Source organism: Thamnophis sirtalis, unplaced genomic scaffold (assembly GCF_051295495.1).
Source record: "Thamnophis sirtalis isolate CommonGarterSnake01/CBP01778 unplaced genomic scaffold, rThaSir2_p1.2 scaffold_5, whole genome shotgun sequence".
Classification (NCBI taxonomy): domain Eukaryota; kingdom Metazoa; phylum Chordata; class Lepidosauria; order Squamata; family Natricidae; genus Thamnophis; species Thamnophis sirtalis.
In genome coordinates this window covers 18,713,840-18,734,278 of record NW_028261385.1, presented here as the reverse complement: position 1 = coordinate 18,734,278, position 20,439 = coordinate 18,713,840, and the positions used below count along the sequence as shown (strand labels likewise).

The following is a 20,439-nucleotide window of genomic DNA, read 5'->3' as shown; positions in this document are numbered from 1 at the left end:
GCAGTGGTTAGGGTGCAGTACTGGAGGCCACTTCAGCTGACTGTTATCTGCAGTTCAGCAGTTCTAATCTCACTGGCTCAAGGTTGACTCAGCCTTCCATCCTTCCAAGGTGGGTGAAATGAGGACCCAGACTGTGGGGGCAATATGCTGACTCTGTAAACCGCTTAGAGAGGGCTGAAAGCCCTATGAAGCGGTATATAAGTCTAACTGCTATTGCTATACATACATACATACATACATACATACATACATACATACATACATACATACATACATAGGATAAGAAACATCACCTGGATCTTCTATGAACTGAGGCAGTTTGGTCATAAAAGCTTCATATAGAAACCAGGAATAAGCTGAGGCAGCACGCATGGAATAAACTGAATAAAACAAAACGATTAATTGTTAATCATTTGTAGCTGGAATTTCAGACCAGCACATGGTTAGTACTAAAATATAGTTCCCTCCAGTTGATAATTATTGTTTGGAACGTTCTACTTTGAGTACCACCTAGTGGTAGATCTAAGTATCTACCTTTTAGGAAACTATAAACAATTTGCATTATTGATAGCCTATTAAGAACATCTACCTATTGTAATCTTACTCCATTCAGTTAGAACTACAATAAATTCACGTTTATAGCATTAAGGTTGTTTGCCTCTCATGGGCTTCAGAAATATTTTCAACTTTTGCAGAGCAAGAAACAACATCTCTGTGACATGAGGACTCTTACTTCCATATTACCCAGATAATAAAGCACAGCTAATCATCAAATGAAGGCACAGTGTAGCTAATACAAGACAGATGGCAAATTTAATCACCTCCCATGAGCAAGAATGCATTGCAAACTACTTTCTGGCAGCCGAAAATAATGAGACAAGATTTAGGTTTCAAGGCTTAGGATGTGTAATTTATTGCCCTTCACCAAACAGAATTCACTTAGCAGCCTCAGCAACCTGGGTCCATCAGCTTCCTAACTAGAATGGAGCTACAGGTCGACATCAAAGGATGCAACTTCTTATGACATCACACAGATTTTCACGGCTCCCTTGGGAGAGGCAAGAAGGACCGATGATGAAATACGTGTGATGACATCACTGTGCAAATATTATGATTTATTTAATTTAACCAGAGCTTGAGATGCAAATGTGCAGTGGTGGTATTAAGACAATTAAGCCAGTGGTGGTATTAAGACTTTAAAAATATTATGGACATGTCTTTTTGGTGTCATCACATTAGACAACACTGCAGATAGCATTTATCCATTAAGTCACATTTTAGTCTGGCTTACTATATTTACTGTATCATCCAAACCAAGATTCAATTCAATTCAGTTTATTACAGTATAGACCAGAGACCAGAACAAATAAAAACATCCAGTAAATATACAATTTAAAAATTCTAGCATAAAATAATAAATAACAACTAAAATCTATGATAAAACCCAGTCTGTCAATTATACATGGTCTAACTATACTAAAATTACAATCCATAAACTGTGTGGCCAATTTGTCAGTTTAATACTGAAAGGAAAAGGAATAAATAAGCAGTGCAAAGGGTTTGCCACATTTGTTGTATAAAATAGCTTTGGTGGATTAGACACGTATTTCCGACAAATTCCCAGGGCTGCTGCGAAGAATCTAGCTACCTGTACTGCAGTTATGGACTGTTCATCCTTAAGCAGCCACTGGAGATAAGCAGTGATATGTAAGATTGTGGATAAAACAACGCAAGTAACAACTGTGATTCTTCTTCACTATTAGGTCTTCTGAACTCTACACTAGCATGTCATACAAGCTCAAACTAATGGTTAAGATATAGTGAAACACCCAATATTCCTTGAAGAAAAGAACATGGCATTCTACAGAGGAACCATTAAATAGAAATATTTCCCCAGTAAGATCTGTTCTGATCTAGCCTAGTCTATTATCTGAGCAGAAGCTTTGCTTTCAGGAAAAGAAGAGAAAATAACTTTGCTGATCTATCATATCAGCTTTTTATATTGTCAGAATAATAATTGTAGTTTATCACATTAGAGACTGCATATCTTAAAAGTTAAAAAGCTACTCAGGTTGCTGCTTTTCCACTCTTCTATAAAGTGTGCTGTAGAATTAAGTATCCCTAAAATCTCAGTGCTCAGTTTTACTGAGATTTTGCAAATCATCATTATGCGTGGAAGTTTAGAAACAGGTTGGTTATGTTAGTCAATAGCCTATCTCTCTAGGAAACCATTTTGGAGAGGACAACGAATGCGTGCCGTCCTACAGTCCCGTATCTTCAACTGGTACCTTCTAAATGTGCTGGGCTTATAGCAATAGCACTTAAACTTATATACTGCTCCATAGTGCTTTACAGCACTCACCTGAATGTTTTAAAGTGTCAGCATATTGCCCCCTACAATCTGGGTCCTCGGTTTACTGCTCTCAGAAGGATGGAATGTTGAGTCAACCTTGAGTCAGTGAGAATTGAACTACTGGCAGTGAGCAGTGAATTAGCCTGCAATACTGCATTCTCACCACTGTGCCAGCACAGCTCATTATAACTTCCAGATACCCAGGTACTGACACTTAGTTGGGATTAAGATGCCATTAACTCAAGGTTATTGGAGAGAGAGCAGCTGGCCTGAAATTGATCGAAGGATCTATCTGCATCTTGTATTGAGCCTATATAGGAAGACTGTATATTTTTCCATTACTGCATTCACAAACTATTGCTTTAAATACCTTGATCACAGAGCCAGAACTCAACATCTGTAAAATGTCAGCTTTTATCTTCTCTAAAAATCAAGTTTCTGATCCTTTCAATTTAAGGAAACTGACTTTAAAGCATAAAAGCAATTCTGAGTTGGAAAAAGGTAAGAAGTGAAGCAAGAGTTCAAACCATCAGAGATAAGATTTCCTTTTCCCTCCTACCCTGTCGTGATTTTTTTTTAAAAAAAAAATGAAAATGACTTGTTCATTTATGGAGTTTATATGTTTAATTTTTTGCCACTGGATGCAAAATAAGTGGATGTTGTCAATAGTTATGGTTCACATTTGACAGATTACATCAGCAATTCATCTGTATTTATTTTTAATAGTTAATGCATCATATGTTTCCACTTTATATCCGGCTTCCCTGAAAATAAGACCTCCCCGGATAATAAACCCAATCGGACTTTTGCACGCAATTGCTAAAATAAACCCTCCCCTGAAAATAAGGCCAAGTGCTTATTTCAGGAGTCAAAAGAAAATAAGACCCTGTCTTATTTTGGGGGAAACATGGTATTGTTATGTCATTGCAGTAGAATGCATCCAAACATATATAAATAGTAATTAGCACAGTTGCTGAAGATGCATAAGTTCTGGGAGGACGAGGCAGAACAAAAATTTGCTCTTTTAGGAAAAAATGTTTTATCTTTATCTGGTTTGGTAACAGATTGCCATGTAAGAATTATTAAGAAAAACCGATGATGTATGAAACTCAGATATCTTGGGGGGAAAAAACTTAAGCATTTTTATATCAGTCCGTAAGAAAACCACGAAGCCTTGGTATTTTGCCATTTTTCATACTATCAATAATATGAATGTCTTCATACTGGAAAGAATTAGGAAGTAACTTATTTTCTTGATTCTCCAAATAGAAAGAAAACGCTTCATTTTCTATTAAATCCTTATTTATTCATTCGTTTATTTATTTTTGTAAGGCTTTTGAAATCTTAAATATAACTTTCTGAGCAATACACAGTTGTGCAAAATCTTTTAAACAACATTATAAGTAGTTAGCACAATTGCTGAAGATGCATAAGTTATGTGGGGGGGGGAGAGGGGACAGAACAAAAACATGCTCTTTTAGGACAGAAAGTGCTTAGTCTATTTATGTTTTTTTATACATTAGAAAGGACTTGATACATACATAATGTCAGATTGATTGTAGAATTCCCTTTTTACTTTCAACCATTGCCCTATATCTACTCCAGAAGTCTCGCTTGCACATTGGTGGCAATAAGGCTTGCGTTTGTGCAAACTTCAGGCAGTTCTCCTTGCACAAGTTACCGTGTCACAATTTTTGGTATCTGAAATTTTCCCTCTTAATGGGAGCTGATAAATCACACTGAATCTTTCGCATTTTACATTTTTACAATAAAGACTTAGATAAAAGTGGGAAAGGACATCCTCCCCCCCCCCTTTAAGATATAAAAGGAGTTTTCTAAGAGGCATTAAGAGCTGCTAACTGGAAACAGCTGCTGCTAAGACTTTTTGCAGCTCTCCAGGCATTCGTTAGGATTCACGGGAAAAGCTGTTAAAACAGAGGACACCCCTTTCTTCTCACGGAATGATCAAGGAGGAACTTTTTAAAAAGTGCACAGCTTCCTTTGGCATTTTCCTGCCCTCTTCCTAGTCTTATCTCTAATTCAGAAAAGAAGAAAAAGGTTGTACTGAAATACTCTCCTTCCCTCCCACTTTTTTTTTCTTTAAAGCAGGCTTTTCTGAGAAGGTGGACAATGTGGTGAAGCCAGGGGCTTGTTGTGCCTCCTGCCGAGAATTCCACCAGATCAAACAGACGGTCCTGCAACTGAAACAGAAGGTACATTTACTCAATGCATCCCTTCTGCCCCAAATGTTGAAATTGTAGGTGTTGAATAAGGCAGTGTTTCCCAACCTTGGCAACTTGAAGATGTTTGGACTTCAACTCCCAGAATTCCCCAGCCAGCATTCGCTGGCTGGGGAATTCTGGGAGTTGAAGTCCAGACATCTTCAAGTTGCCAAGGTTGAGAAACACTGGAATAAGGGAAGTAATTGGCAGGTGAATTTAATTGCTTGAATGGATTGTGGGATTCAATATGGGTTTTTTTTGGAGATACATCATCTATTTTAGAATAGAATAGAATAGAATAAGTTGGAAGGGACCTTGGAAGTCTTCTAGTCCAACCCTCTGCTCATGCAAGAAACTTTATACCAATGATTGCTAACCTTTTCCAGACCAAGTGCCTAAAGTGCTTAAATGTGTGCATGCACACCTGACCCCCCAAACTGCAATGCGCATAGCCCCCATGCATGCACCCTGCACTTGTGCCTGCGCAGCCCCTGCACACATAGCCCCCCGCAAGCACTCCAATCTCAGTGCATGCACACATACCCCACACACACATGCCCCCACCCCCCGTGCATGCACACCAGAGACCCAAAGACCAGCGAGAGGCGCATGCGTGGTGGAGCAGAACTGGGGCGAGTGAGCATCTCCTGATTATAAGCCAGCCATTCTCTCTGAGCCCAATTAATTCACACAACGTCCGTATGGAAACATCAGAGGAGTTTCCCGCACTCTATGTTGGCTGAACTCCCAAGAGGAAAAATGGGATAAAAATACAAAAATAAATAAGAACATATTGACATTTATCTCTTGCCGGGAAATATTACTTTAAACCTCCTAATATAAGGACAAGCTGAAAGTCTGAAAATTAAAACTCTGAGCAATAGCATTTAGCGGCGAGTGGCGATGTTAGCCTAGCAAGGTAGACCAGGCAAGAAGTATAGGTAGTCCTCGACTTATGACCACAATTGAGCCCTGAATTTCTGTTGTTCTGTGAAACATTTGTTAAGTAAGTTTCGCCTCATTTTATGAACTTTTCTTAAGTGGATCACTGCAGCAGATAAGTTAGTAATATGATTTTTTAAGTGAATCTGGCTTCCCTATTGATTTTGCTTGTCAGAGGTTCGTCAAAGGTGATCACGTGTCCTTGGGACACAGCAACGGTCGTAAGTATGAACCAGTTGCCAGGCCTCTGACTTTTGATCATGTGATCATGGGGCTGCCACAAAGGTCGCAAATGTGAAAAACGGTCATAAGTCACTTTTTTCAGCGTCATTGCAACTTTGAATGGTCACTCAATGAACTGTTGTAAATTGAGGGCTGCCTGTGCAACCAGGATTACGACCTCTGTCTTTATAGTAAGATTAAATGAACAGAATCCTGCAAGTCTCATCTCTCTCTCAAAAATTAAGGAAGATCCCTTTTGAGGGATGTTTTTGCCACCCTTCCTCTTTCAGATCCAAATTTCATTGATCAGGCTGTCGTCTTGACCAGAGGTCTCCAACCTTGGCAACTTTAAGCCTGGCGAACTTCAATCCCAGAATTCCCCAGCCAACTGGCTGGGGAATTCTGGGAGTTGAAGTTCGCCAGGCTTAAAGTTGCCAAGGTTGGAGACAGAGGTGAGTTGCTACCGGTTTGCCCGAACCGGTAGTGGAAATTGGGACCGGGTCGCCAAACTGGTAGGGATGGCAGGCTGGCCACACCCCCTAACCAGTCCCCCGGTGCACTGCTGGCTTGATTTGTAATCATTTTTTCATGTTCTGTGTATGCGCATAACAATTTACACTCAACTGCGCATGCGCACGCAAAGCGAACCAGCAGCAACCCACCCCTGGTTGGAAAAACCCTTGGTCTGGACTGTGGCTCTTCCTCCCATTCCCCAAGGTCATTCCCAGGTGCCAATACAAGTAACAAGTGAGACTGAACACAAATTCCAGGTAGTGAACTCACAAAGAAAGTTTCGAGAGTTTTACCCCGTCTTTTCACTTTCCCCCAAATTCCTAAGATGCTTGTTGTGGGGAATTCTGGGGGGGAAAACATGACAGATTTGACAGACCTCACAAAAATGTGCGAAAGCAGCATTCCAATGTCGCCTCCAGGACATTATTGGATGGGAAAGAAAATTGCCTCTAGCAACCCCTCGGGTAGTAAAAATGAAACTTTGGCTCCCTTAGTGATAGGATTGTTCTGGTGGTTTATAGTAACAATTTGAAGGTTATTATAAATTCCAGTTGTGGAAGGCAGCAATGGCAAACAGTTATAAATTGGACCATATTTTTTTTTAAACCATACCTAGGATTGGGCGTGCTTTCCAAATTGCAATCTGAGTTTACAGTACGTGATGGCAACATTCAAACCTCTTGAAGAATATTGTGCATGAATTGATCCTAAATTATCCTCTGGAATTCTCTGCATTGGTTGGGATTTGGGGCAGCCCCATGCCAAGAAAGCTTTCCTGGATGTAGACATTTTTCAGAAATTTCTGGTTTAATCTTCTACTCTATCCCCTTGACAGAATTGCAAAACTAGTCAAGAATGCTTTTGCCAAAGGAAATAAATCACAGACAGTCTAGGCATACAAACAATCCCATGTGTGCAAATACTCAGTATGCATATGTGCTTACTCAGATACAAGCAAGTATGCATTTAATTAGAAGAAAGTCCTAGACTGGACCTAGCCAGGCCATCTCCAAGCCAAGTTGGCAATTATTTCTGCATGGAACCTCTTCAAAATTACAACATAACGTGTAGGTTTCAGCAAGGGTTAGAATTCATCTCCGTGACTGTTGCCCCTCTGGATAGGGTTCTGTACAAGTATTTACATTCTTGTGGGGAAAGATTCGTGCACGAAGTAAGGCTGAGGTCATTTTCAACTTGCGATTCCAAGACTGAATCAAGACAGTGGAATGGAATAGAAATGAGTTCAGTGTGTGTGAGCATCTGGTGAGGGCAATAAGAAGGCTCCACTTCAAAAGCAGGCAAGTGTTGAAATCCAGAAGAAGTTAGGGGTTCTTCCAGAAGAGAGTGGCAAGGGAGCACATTGGCAAGTGGGAGAAGCAACCCATGTGATCTGGACTTCAAAACCAGGTTGTCATAGCAAGCTGGCCTCTTTAATAGAAAGCATTTAATATGCTATCTTAGATACACCATTAAAATGCTCCAACTTCCTATCTGAGAAAGAAGCGGTTTTCTCAATGTTACAAAGTCTGACTTCTAGAAGTGAAACGCCTTCTTTGGCTCATCAATAGACCACAGTTCTTGAATGGGGGTTGCTCCAAGAACGATCATGAGTCAAGATCACAATCGTGAATCAAGATCCTGTGAAGTGTTCATACCACTTTATAATGCCTTGATAAGACCACACTTGGAATACGTGGAATCCAGTTTTGGTCGCCATGATGTAAAAAAGATGTTGAGACTCTAGAACAGTGGTTCTCAACCTTCCGAATGCTGCGACCCTTTAATACAGTACCTCATGTTGTGGTGACACCCAGCCATAAAATTGCTGTCTCGGTTCCTAAGAACATCGAAAATATGTGTTTTCTGATGGTCTTAGGCGACCCCTGTGAAAGGGTCGTTCGACCCCCAAAGAGGTCCCGACCCACAGGTTGAGAACCACTGCTCTAGAAAGAGTTCAGAGAAGAGCAACAATAATGATTAGGGGACTGGACGTTAAAACATATGAAGAACGGTTGCAAGAACTGGATATGTCTAGTTTAAGGAAAAGAAGGACAAGGGAAGACATGATAGCAATGTTCTGATATCTCAGGGATTGCCACAAAGAAGAGGGAGTCAAACTATTCTCCAAAGCACCTGAGGGTAGAACAAGAAGCAATGGGTGGAAACTAATCAACGAGTGAAGCAACTTAGAACTAAGGAGAAATTTCCTCACAGTTAGAACAATTAATCAGTGAACAAGTTGTGAATTCTCCAACACTGGAAGTTTTTAAGAAGAGATTGAATAACTATTTGTATGAAGTGGTGTAGGGTTTCCTGCCTAAGCAGGGGGTTGGACTAGAACTCCTCCAAGATCCCTTCCAACTCTCTTCTTCTAGTCTGTTTTAAATACGAATCCTTCATCAAGCAGTTCAGGCCGGTGCAAGCAGGTATCTAACTTCAGATCCCAGTAATCCCTCCAGCCCATATCACCAATGTTAAGGAACTGTGGATGTGGTCTTTCAGAATATTTGCAGCTTGGGCTTTCAGTCCTGATGAGAGATTTGGGTCATACCATAGCTGTAGATCCTAACAAACTGCTTGTAAACACAGTGTGGGTATGAGGCAGCACCTGAATTGGATTTTGCCCTTCATTCTAAATCCTACTTTCTTTTCTCGGCATGCAGATCCATCAATACATTTAATCCTTCCGTGTGTCAGACTGGACATCAATCGTTTTGTCCCCTTTGCAAACAGTTAGATCATAGTTCTGACTGTGATCATAAAAGGCAAAGTAGTTGCCTAGCTGAGGCCTCACATGTAGCAGAGTTTTCGGGGTAGGGGAAGAGCTACACTATGCTAAGCGACATGGCAGAAATCAAATCTACTCTTCTGACTTTGGTCCTCAGCTGCAATTTGAATCTGAACATAGAAAATATAGGCTATCATTTGTCTTGGTTTTTTAATTATATTTACGTGGTACCTTCAAGTTATGCAAGACAGTATACACATGGAGGCTATCTCATTTTATTCGGTAAAAGGAGGAAGGCTGGGAAACAGAAGGTGCTTCCTATCGCAGCCAGCCATGCTATCCACTCTATCACTTTGAGGCTTCCAAACTTAGAGTTACGGACAAGGTAGTTGAGTCCTGCATTGAATTGAAGAACTTGCACAACTGCTTGATGAAGTCAGTCACTCAAATAGATGAAGTTGAATAGGCAAGTGGCTTCTAGCCTATGACCCTTCTTTTATTGCAGGTTGCTTGGCTACCAAATAATGCTGTTGACCTTAATAAGCCAATCACAGGAGAAAAAGTGCTTGCATCCAATGCTTACGTACCTGGCCCTCCTGGACAGCCAGGGGATCGGGGTCCTCCAGGTAAGGCAATAAAATAGTTCCTACATTTAAAAATATCGTAAAAATAAAGTTGTATATATTGCATCTGTATCCCTCCTCAGACAAGAAACATGGATCAGGAGCAGACATTAATTTTTCTTAAGATATTGTTAAGGTCATTTAGTCAGGCTTGCTCCATCTAATGATTTCTTCATCTTATGAGCTGTCCAAGGTGCTGTAGACTTCACTTGTTTCTCCTAACTGAAAACCATCCACTCCCAAGTTGTGCTATTTTTACATGATTAGTAAAACTCAAGATTGGGAATGGCAAAGAAATTAGAAACAGACTGGGAATTTTCCATGAAAACCTCAGCCTGGAAGCCTTTTCTACTTGCACTTTTATTGCAATGTATTTAAGTGACCCTTATATTATTATATGAATGGTTTTTTTTTTTTAATGGATAGCCCACCCCAAATCTGGTATTTTGGAACTGCAACTCCAATTCATATTAATGTTATGTGTCTTGTGGTATAATGTGCAATCTATTCTTTTGCTAATGAATTACATTATGGATTGCTGATTCTGTAACAGTCTCATGTTTATCCTTAGCGTTACAATAATATTTTATTTATTTAGTAAGCTGCCTGCCTCAAATGAAGTGACTTTGAACAGCATACAACAATCAATACTAAAAGCTGACTAACACATTAAAGTTACAAAAGTTCTTCTATTTTTTTGTACTGTCCAAGCTGATCGTGTGTCATCAAATCATTTTCGTTTCCCAGCAGTCACATAGAGAGCTTTGCTCAAGGACAATCTAGGACAATTTGAACCTGGTTGCTTGTACCTGGAGTTAAGAATTCTGGCTTGATTTGTTGGATGATCCATTGATTTGTTTTCTTGGTTGTCAGAGTATACTCTGGAGTCTTCTCGTGTCCTCTTTTTTAAGGTCCAACTTTTGTTTCCATAGAGTGTCACAGGTTGCATCTTTGCAAATACAGACACATCACATCATTAGAATCATGTTCCAAAGCCTTTGTGGCTGCTTTACAAAACACTAGCCTGTGGTGGATTAGAGGATTGCTTGTTCCTTTATTGCTGATCTTAAAAGCCACTTCAATATCATCATTGTCAGCTGCAAGCAATAGCACTTAGACTTACATACCGCTTCACAGTGCTTTACAGCCCTCTCTAAGCGGTTTGCAGAGTCAGCATATTTCCCCCCAACAATCTGGGTCCTCCATTTTACTGACTTTCGAAGGATGGAAGGCTGAGTTGACCTTGAGCCAGTGAAGGTCAAACTGCCAAACCTCAGGCAGTCAGCAGAGGTAGCCTGCAGTACTGCACTCTAACCACTGCACCACCACATCTCTATCTGCACCACAAGGCTGGTTGCTCTATCTGTTGTCATTAGTTTGGTTGTCTTTATACTTAATTTTGACCAAACAATTGTAATAATTTACTACGGGAATTCTGGTCCCTATTGTGGTCATAAGTTGAGGACTAACTATACTTGCTTTGGCTGGGCAGTCGGGTGAATATACACTCCCAATATTTTTTCTCATTCTTCCCAGGAATAGCTGCACATCATGATGTGTATGGTAGCACAGCAGGGCCTGTGACAAGTACAGTCAGGGTGGAAATTAAATATGTAATATTTGCAATTATTGAGACATAAGGCTCTCCATCTGCATTCAGCCAACTTTGAATATTAAGCTCACAATATAATGGTGTGAACTACGTTAATTACTTACTTGTTTACTTATAGCTTTATTGATTAGCCTATAGACCACATCAAAGCAAAAGGTTCAAACACATACCCCAATAAAACCCTATACAAATAATTTAAAATAAGGGTAGGGTAAATACAATAGTTATATGATAAGATACAATATAATTTAATACATAAGTATGTTAAATAGAATAAAATGACATTAAAATAATATTTCGGTATCATCCTTACAATCTATCCCAATCAGTCCTACATATGCAGATCTCAACCAAACCATTTGGTTTAAACACTGTGCTGTATTAAATGTTATTTTCAGGTTCTGGCCACACATAAAGTACTGTATTTTTCAGAGTATAAGATGCACCTTCCCCCCACCAAAAAAGAGCATGGAAATGTTGCTGCATCTTATACACTGAATACAGCCATTTTTTGCCTCCCGAAGCCCTGCCCCCACATCCCATTTTTGTGAAAAACGGGCCAATTTCTGAAAAAAATGAGGCTTTTTTGCCTTCCCTCAGCTCCCAGCAGCCCTCTGCAAGCTTCAGCACGGTTGGGGCAAGGCAAAAACGCCCCAATGCTGCTGGGGGCTGAGGGAAGGCAAAAACTTTTTTTCTTACTTACATCTTCGAAATTTTGGTGTGTCTTATACACCAGTGTGTCTTATAGTCCAAAAATTACGGTAAGTTGTTTTGGTGTGGGGATCCCAATGGGTCATTCATTTGGTATATGGACCAAGATACCTGTATCTCACCCCCTTATACAAGCAGCAATCAAACAGGATGTGAGCCAGGTCTTCTCCCTGTGCCGCTCCACAAATGCAGAGACGCTCATTGTAGGGTATAGAATGGAATCTCCCATATCCGACCATTGTGTCAAGCTGTTTGGATCACACATCATGTTAATTTTGAACATGGCAACTGTTAGGTAAGCTCCCTGTTGGGAGAGCAAGTACATTCAGAGAAGCGTTGTGAGAGTGTTGTTGGAGAACACACAAACCAGCATACAGAGACATTGCAGTTTAAGTAGACTTTTACTTTCATGGAAATAGAGGTATCAGAGTCCATCAAACAGTGCAAGTCATACACAGATAATACACAGTCAGTCATCAATGTCTTTCAGTTAAGGGATGATCCAAATAACATAGTCCAGTATCATATAATCAGTTCAGTATTCAAAGTTTGCTAACAGTTGCAAAACTTACAATAGCTCACGGCACTTCCTAATAGCCAGCTTCCAAAACACTCAGATCAGATCAGCCCAGCATCTAACAAACAGAGAATTAACAGTCATTCTGGCTCCCTCTTATGGCCGATTGAGGAAAACAGCAACCAATCACATTTTACAGTATGATTTAAAGAAACAGGTATAGCATTGTTGCATGATTTATATATTGCCAACCCAACCGTTAGATTATATTCCTAACAGAAACTATTGTCAGTGTCAAAGCCAAAAGCCCTCGGTTTGTGCCAGTGGGTTTTGATCTGGAAAGCGAGCCATTAACGTGGAATCAAGTTCATTTTCTACACTGGGAAGTAGAAACATATTTTATGGGACACCTCCCTGCCTTTTTCTTTAGCTTAAAGGAAGAATTTTCACAACCAGACAGGCCTTTCGCTTCCACTTACAAATAGGTCCGTGGTGAGCATTATCCGCCTGATGTCTGACAGTGTCCTGGACAAGTAATTGCTTCTCCGAGTTATGCATTATTTGAATTTCTCTCCTTTTTAATATAAGGGTTGCATCCCAGACTTCTAATTCATCAAGTTATATAAGAGTAATTGAAATATATCCTGATTTCCTTGGCACTAACAAAAAAAGCTTCACTTGGCTTTTAAAGCACTTCTGGAATATTTTTAATTGCTGTTGACTCCCTTTTTTATTTAATTTGCTAGGGTTTTTGTTCCCCCTGAGGCTGATTTATTTGTAATTATTTAAAAAACCTTGTCAACAGCCCTAAAAATGACTTCCAATGCTCGACTTAGAACAATCATAAATATCCCCTTTTATGCAAAATTGTCCAACGAAGCTACCCGCAGCCTTAATTTTACTGCCATGTTTTCATTCCAGGGGTCGCCGGTCCAAAAGGGAGCCCTGGATTTCCTGGCTCCCCTGGTCCTCCTGGGGTGCCAGGCCCTAGAGGAGCCATGGGGCCGATGGGACCATCTCCAGACCTCTCTCACATTAAGCAGGGCAGAAGAGGGCCTGTGGTCAGTATGATGTCTCCATTCTTGAGTGTGTATAATCTCTTGATCATATTTGACGTCAAGTTTTTGAGGAATGCAAATTTATCTTCTAGGGTCCTCCAGGTGCACCAGGAAGAGATGGAGCAAAGGTTAGAAGTATCATTTCCTGTCCTCTTCTTCCTTTTTCTCCTTCCTTCTTCCTTGTGAGAGTCCTTCTCTTTTATATTATTCATGTTCAGGTTTCTTAATTTTGGAAAGTGGAAAGGGAGAAAGTGTAAAAAAAGGCAGGCTACTTTGATTCCACCTACTCCCACTTCCAATGCATTTCTGTTTCTTTGTTTGCTTTCCAATATTTATCCCAGTAACCAACTTAGAATTAACTCACATAGACATTAACCCACACAAACTTACAGAAACGTTTCACTGAAATGGCAACTTGAGACATCAAAAAAGTATTTTGATGCGGCAATCACTGTTTATTAATCTATGATTTATCATAGATTGTATTCTGTTGTATATTTTTGCTGACTTTCAGAAAAACCACTAAGAACTGGAATGTTGTATATTACACAACCTACTGCCATTACTATATTTGTCCTGTGTTGTTTTGCCTTGAGTCATTTCAGTTACGCAGTTCCAGAAAGGGAATAAATAAATGTGTAATATTCTTTTAAGTTTTGAAGGGAGCTTCTTGGTGTAGAGTGCAACTTGTTGATCTGAAAGATTTCAGAATAAAAGTTGTAGTTGGGCATGTTATACTTAGCAGTAAATAAAATTAAGGGTGTAAGTAGTTTTTATTGCCTCGCATTACAACTTTGGTATGCTTAGCATACATCCCCTGCAATCAATAGGAAATTAAGTTAGGTCCCTTTAATTTCAGGGAGTATCCTTTGGATATGAATGATTGTGAATCTAACTAATTAATATTTGCTCTCCTGATACATACTTAGAAAATGCTGCAAGCATTATCTTTGGTAGGTAATCTATTACCAATTTTGCTATAAAAATACTTTCTTAATCTAGTTAAGATAAATTGAACTAAATGAGCTGCAATCTCATCATCTACATTTTACCATAAATTAGTCCCACTCAACTCTGTCTTCTAAAATGATCTGCCTAGGATCTTATAGCAGGAAGTTTTAAGTGTGTGACTCGTGGCACGACAAAACCGTGCTCGACTAAAGCGCGCCCGATTAAACCGGGTCGCTGATGTCATCGACAGGGCGACACAGCGAGCGCGGAGAAAGAAGGGCGCTTTAAATAGCGCTTTGAAAGCAAGCCGATTCAAGTTAAGGTAAGGGGTTAGGTTTAGGGTTAGGTTTAGGGTTAGGTTAAGGGTTAGGGTTAGGTAAGGGTTAGGGTTAGGTTTAGGGTTAGGTTAAGGGTTAGGATTAGGTTTAGCGTTAGGTTAAGGGTTAGGGTTAGGTTTAGGGTTAGGTTAAGGGTTAGGGTTAGGATTAGGATTAGGTTTAGGGGGTTAGGTTTAGGTTTAGGGGTTAATTTTAGGTTTAGCATTTACAGCGTGCTTTTTTCTCCGCGCTGTTGTCGTGCTGTGATGACGTCAGCTACGCGGTTTCATCGAGCGCCCTTTAGTCGAACGCGGTTTTGTGGTGGAACCTGTGTGACTAGCACTGTTTGGAGTTTTGATTTTAGATAAACAAGTTCTTGTTCAGTTTCAATTAAGGCCACTTAACCAAATTTATGTTCGTTACAGGGTGAGAGAGGTGCACCAGGAGAAAAGGGCTCACCTGTAAGTATCCCATCCAAATCTAACCTCAGTGCAAATATAATCTGTTCATCCATTAGACAGGAAGTATTGTATTTAAATACTGTGGTCTGTGATAGGCGTGGCCAGGGTGGGTGTGGCCAGATCAATGTCACTCGTGTCAGGGCGCTTATGGTGACCTGAGCACTATACCAGCAAAAACAGGGTCCCGAGCTCCGTTTTCGACTGGGACTGCTCCTGCAATCCTCTGCCAGCAAAAATGGATCTCGGGTGGGCCGCACACGACGCTCCCGAGCTCCATTTTCACTGGCAGAGGCCCTGCGGGCTGGACCTTCGTTGTTTCCAGGGTGGCCCCATGGGCCAGATCTAAGCACCCTGCAATCCGGATCTGTCCCCCGGTCTTTGAATTTGACACCCCTGTTTTAAAGGAATATCCCTTTTATAATATTGTAATACAGCAGATGTAAAAGGCTGTTTGTTCATTCATTCAATTTATATAGCTGCCTATCTAATGTACATAACTCTGGGTGGCTCACAAAACATAGTTACAAAATACAACTAACCATAAAACCATATTAAAACCATTTTTTTAAAAAAAACATAAAAACTATAAGGCATTTGCAATCGATGCACCCATCCATACATCACAAACAATACGGCAATTACAAAAGTGTCACATCACAGCTAGATCCCCAGCATGATGGTAAAATGAAGTTTTTAGTATTTTCTAGAACAGTGTTTTTCAACCTTGGCAACTTGAAGATGTCTGGACTTCAACTCCCAGAATCCCCCAGCCAGCATTCGCTGGCTGGGGAATTCTGGGAGTTGAAGTCCGGACATCTTCAAGTTGCCAAGGTTGAAAAACACTGTTCTAGAACACAAGTAAGATTCTGGGCCAATCTAATCTAATCTCCATGACGCCCCAAAGATGACATCACCTTGTGGTTACCTTACTAAATCTATTGGGGAGGGGGGAAATACACTTGTTTGAGTAACTAGCAAGGTTGTACATTGGTTAGAGTGGTTAAACGGGGAAGACAAGGTTGTAGTCCACCCTCAGCTGCATAATCACACAGGATGGCATTGAGCAAATCTCTTTCTTGCATTTCAAGAGATTACAGGATTGTTGTTATGAAAAAATAGCAGGACAAAGCTCCATGCTCCTGCACAAAAATAATATTTACAATCCTAGTGTATCCACGCCTATGCATTTCATGTTTTTAAAGTAACCTTTCCCTTACAACCTTTTGGTCGCTGGAAAGCATGAAAGTCTTGATTCATTGTGTAGGTTCTCCATGATTTTGGCTAGTTAGCACTAAGGTTGTTTTTTTTATTTCTATATATATATATATATATGTTATATTTGTGTTGATAAATAAATAAAGGGAGACTAGTATAGATCTGTTTCAAGCTATATAGCTCTCATCAGCTAGCCATACCCTTGCTGGGAATCAAACCTGTGCTCTGTTGCCTCTTAGGCAGATGTGTTAACCATTGAGCTACAGAGCTCGACTCCTTATCAGCCAGGCCAGGGTGAGAGGTATATATTTAAAGTCACAACCCCTGGTATGCCCAAATATGGGAGGAAGGTCACACTTCCATTCTCTGTCCTTCGGCTCGTCACAAGAGACCATCCAGACAGAAACCCAATATTTTTTACTGTTGCCTTTTTGTTACATTTGTTATATTTGTGCTGATAAATAAATAAAGGGAGACTAGTATAGATCTATTTCAAGCTATTTAGCTCTCATCAGGCTATTGAGTAGACACTATTACTTCCAAGTGAAATACGTTATGCCTTTATATCTTCTGTACAAGAAAATTGCTTTTGGTTGGATATTTTGTAAAATATCTTCAATTTCGTTTCAGAATGCAATAGACTGTCATATACGTTAAACTGTGGATAGGTGCTCCTCAGTTGTGGTTTCTTTGCAAGTGGGAAATTCCTTTAAAATAAAGAACATTTAGAGTTTGAATGTTTCCTGGATAAATGTCAAGAATTTTAAAAAGCAAATGGCTAGCAGGCTTCTATTAAAAAAAAATATGAATGAGAATTCAGCATCTTTTGGGGTCACTGAATGGGACACAAGAATATTATTTCTTGTCTCTTACAGGTTAAAAAAGGCTATTACAAAGGGAAAAAATGTTAGACAGGATGGTTAGTCTTTTATTGCCTTAATTTCCTTCTTTCCCATCTTGCAAGAACTTGCAAACTGCTGAATATGAATTAAATTGCTCTTTGTTAAAGAAACTTTGCATTAACACACTTAGAATTAGAATTAGAATGACAGAGTTGGGAGGGACCTTGGAGGTCTTCTAGTCCAACCCCCTGCTCAGGCAGAACAGAATGGTTGATTTGCATTGGCAATTTTTAGCATATGCAATTAGTAGTAAGATTTACGGATTGAAACATGCATATATGGGGCCTACAGTGACCATGTTTTGCAGCCAATATATTGACATTTATGATAATTGATAGCATCGGAGCACTTCTTGAATGTTGTATAGATTGATCTAAATGTGAATTATTATTATTATTATTATTATTGAAGTTAGTCAGTTGTAAAATTAAGTGTGTATGTTGATTTCAATGATGCTCAGAAGTACTAAGCGAAAGTTCAACTACAAATATCTAATAAAAGATTTGTGTTTTGGGAAAAGCAGAGCAGAGGCTGTTGTGTGCCATCCAGAGTTGCTTTTGATAACATGGGAGGCTATATAAATTTGAGTAATAAATAAAAGCAACTGGGCTAAATTGACGTTAGTTAAGATGAGTGTTTGGGAAATTGCTTTTTACTCTATGTGAGAAAAATATCCCTGATATTTTTTGTTATACGTAAGAAAAACTAAACAAGGTGATTATAGGCAACAAAAAGCTTTATTCATCGATAAGAAGGTTTTATTGATAACTACCATGCCCATGATAGGATTCTCTGGAGGAGAATACTTAAACAGCAGACAGGTGAGACTTAAATACACAAGTTGAGGTCTCATGAGCATTATCAAAGTGTGTCCTAGTACAATTATATAAATGCATTAGCGTGATCGATAACAATACTTGGCAATATTGGCCATAGTTGGCTTTAATTAAGCGAACACCCACGGAAATAAAATTCCCTGAAATATTTCTGGGAACTTCAGGTGAATTCCTTTTACATGCATGTCAGGATATCTGACATTCTGCAATTTCCCCACAAAAATCTTCATTTCCTTCTTTCTCACGGTTAACAATAGCTAGATAATTACTGAATTATCCATTTTCAAAATGGAATCTATCTTTATTTCTTTACCCAAATAACTCGGAGTTTATCCCTATTCTTACACTCCAGCAGAGTTAAGGCAAAATAAGATGCTCTCGGAAAATTGGTTTGTTTCTTCTACTAGCCTTGATAGTCAAATGCCTGGGGCCTAGTGTATGGCTGGGGATAATGGGAGTGGAAGCCAACCTGTCTAAAATTATCCAGTTCAATGGATGTGGTGCCCATTTCACTGAAAGACAAGTAATGTCACTCTCTCCTTTGGGATTTTTTTAGGGTCCACCAGGCTCCTTTGACTTCTTGTTGTTGATGATGGCAGATATCAGGAATGACATTGCTGAGCTTCAAGAGAGGATCTTTGGGCACAGGACTCATTCATCAGCAGAGGAGTTCCCACTACCTCAGGAATTTGCCAACTACCAGGATGTGGACGTTGGATCTGGAGAAGACTATAAACAGAGGACTATACCAGAAGACTCCAGGACATCTGAAGAAGGCAACCATTGAAAAGAAAAAAAAGGACCTCTGCTTTGGAAAGAGTGAGAAGGGGTTGGGTTTGTGATCCACAGGTCACTTAAGCCAGCTTATTTGCACGCACCTCAGCTTAACAGTAGAAAACAAATCAGTGGATTGTAAGACTCTGTGTCAGGAGAGTTACAACATCCCTTTCCCTAAATGTTATGGCCCAGACAAACCATTAGGCAAGGTAGGTTATTCATGATGCTATATCAAAGTCTTGTCTTGCAGTTTCTTCCTGTATCAAGGAGATTTCTGGCTCTTTTTTTTTTGCCTCTCAGGATGCTTGGGAATTTTATTTGGAACTTCTTGGGGTACTTTTGAGCTTACTTGTATTACCTACCCACACTTCCCAATCTGAAGAAGCCCTACGAGAGGATTAACATACGGTGGTACCTTGGTACTCAGCGTTAATTCGTTCTGGGAGGTGTGACAGGTACTAAAAGGGATGAGTCCCAAACAAACCATATGACCTACCACGTGATCCTTTGTTTTGGGAGGAACTTTCTGACTCTCCGTTTTCCTATGTCAGTGACCTTCCCATCATGGCCGACTTCCTGTCCATCCTCTATGGCTGTTCCCCCTCCTTTTGCAATGACCGTCCCACCATGGCTGACTTCCTGTCTGTTTCTCACAGCCACCCCTCTCTTCCTAAAGCATGCATCAAATACTAAACAAAAGCTGAGTACTGGGACATTTTCACATCAAAATGCATTGAAAATCAAATTTGACAAGTTTTGAAGCAGTCAAGTACCCAGGTACCACTATAGTGCCTTTCTTCTGGATTTAATGAAAGCGTAGGAAGCATGAACTGGAGAGCTGATTGTACAATGGAACACCCATGAGAAGGACAGGACAAAGTCATCTTCATTCAGAACTTTCTTACGATGGCCAATCAGTTGCCTCTCAGGGGCCCACAAAGAAGAGACAGAAAAATGACTTTTCTACCAATCTTCCCCTGACGACCTATTGGCCTCAATTGGGTAACGTTGCATCTTCATCATGAATAATTCAATTTCAATTTCAATTTATTAGCATTTGTATGCCGCCCACTCTCATTGGGACTCTATTCCCCCATTGGGAATAGCTTTGATGGTTTTCTCTAGAAAAAAAATAATCTTCCTTTTAAGTGGAAACCACCAAAGCTGCTCTGCTATAAAAAAAAAAAGAAGCTTTTGTGTTGGTGTTTCCTTTAGAGTGCAAGAATTGGTTAGTTGGCGCACTCAATCATCCGATCCCTCATTGATGCTTGAGGCACTAGAGCTAGTCCTCAATTTATGACTATAATGGAGCCTGCCCATTATGGTCGTAAGTCATGAGGGCCGTAAAGCAGATCACCCACCTAACCGATAAGATTCTGAGTTCTTTTTTTCAAAGAAAATGTTGTAAGTCATGTGACCATAGGACACATCAGACAGCTGTAAAAGTGGGCTGGTTGCCAAACGCCAAAAATGCGGTCA

General features: G+C 39.9%; 1 protein-coding gene across 1 annotated transcript in view; it reads left to right on the top strand.

Moving 5' to 3' along the window:
• The window catches only part of CCBE1 (collagen and calcium binding EGF domains 1), a 181,172-nt gene extending 161,190 nt beyond the window's left edge, over positions 1-19,982 (top strand). Inside the window, exons 6-11 of the mRNA XM_087715375.1 lie at positions 4,460-4,566; positions 9,486-9,606; positions 13,365-13,504; positions 13,594-13,629; positions 15,195-15,230; positions 18,740-19,982. Of these exons, the coding sequence (XP_087571501.1) occupies positions 4,460-4,566; positions 9,486-9,606; positions 13,365-13,504; positions 13,594-13,629; positions 15,195-15,230; positions 18,740-18,970 (671 nt within the window). The 3' untranslated portion in view covers positions 18,971-19,982. The remainder of the gene's footprint in view (positions 1-4,459; positions 4,567-9,485; positions 9,607-13,364; positions 13,505-13,593; positions 13,630-15,194; positions 15,231-18,739) is intronic.
• The last annotated feature ends 457 nt before the right edge of the window (positions 19,983-20,439 follow it).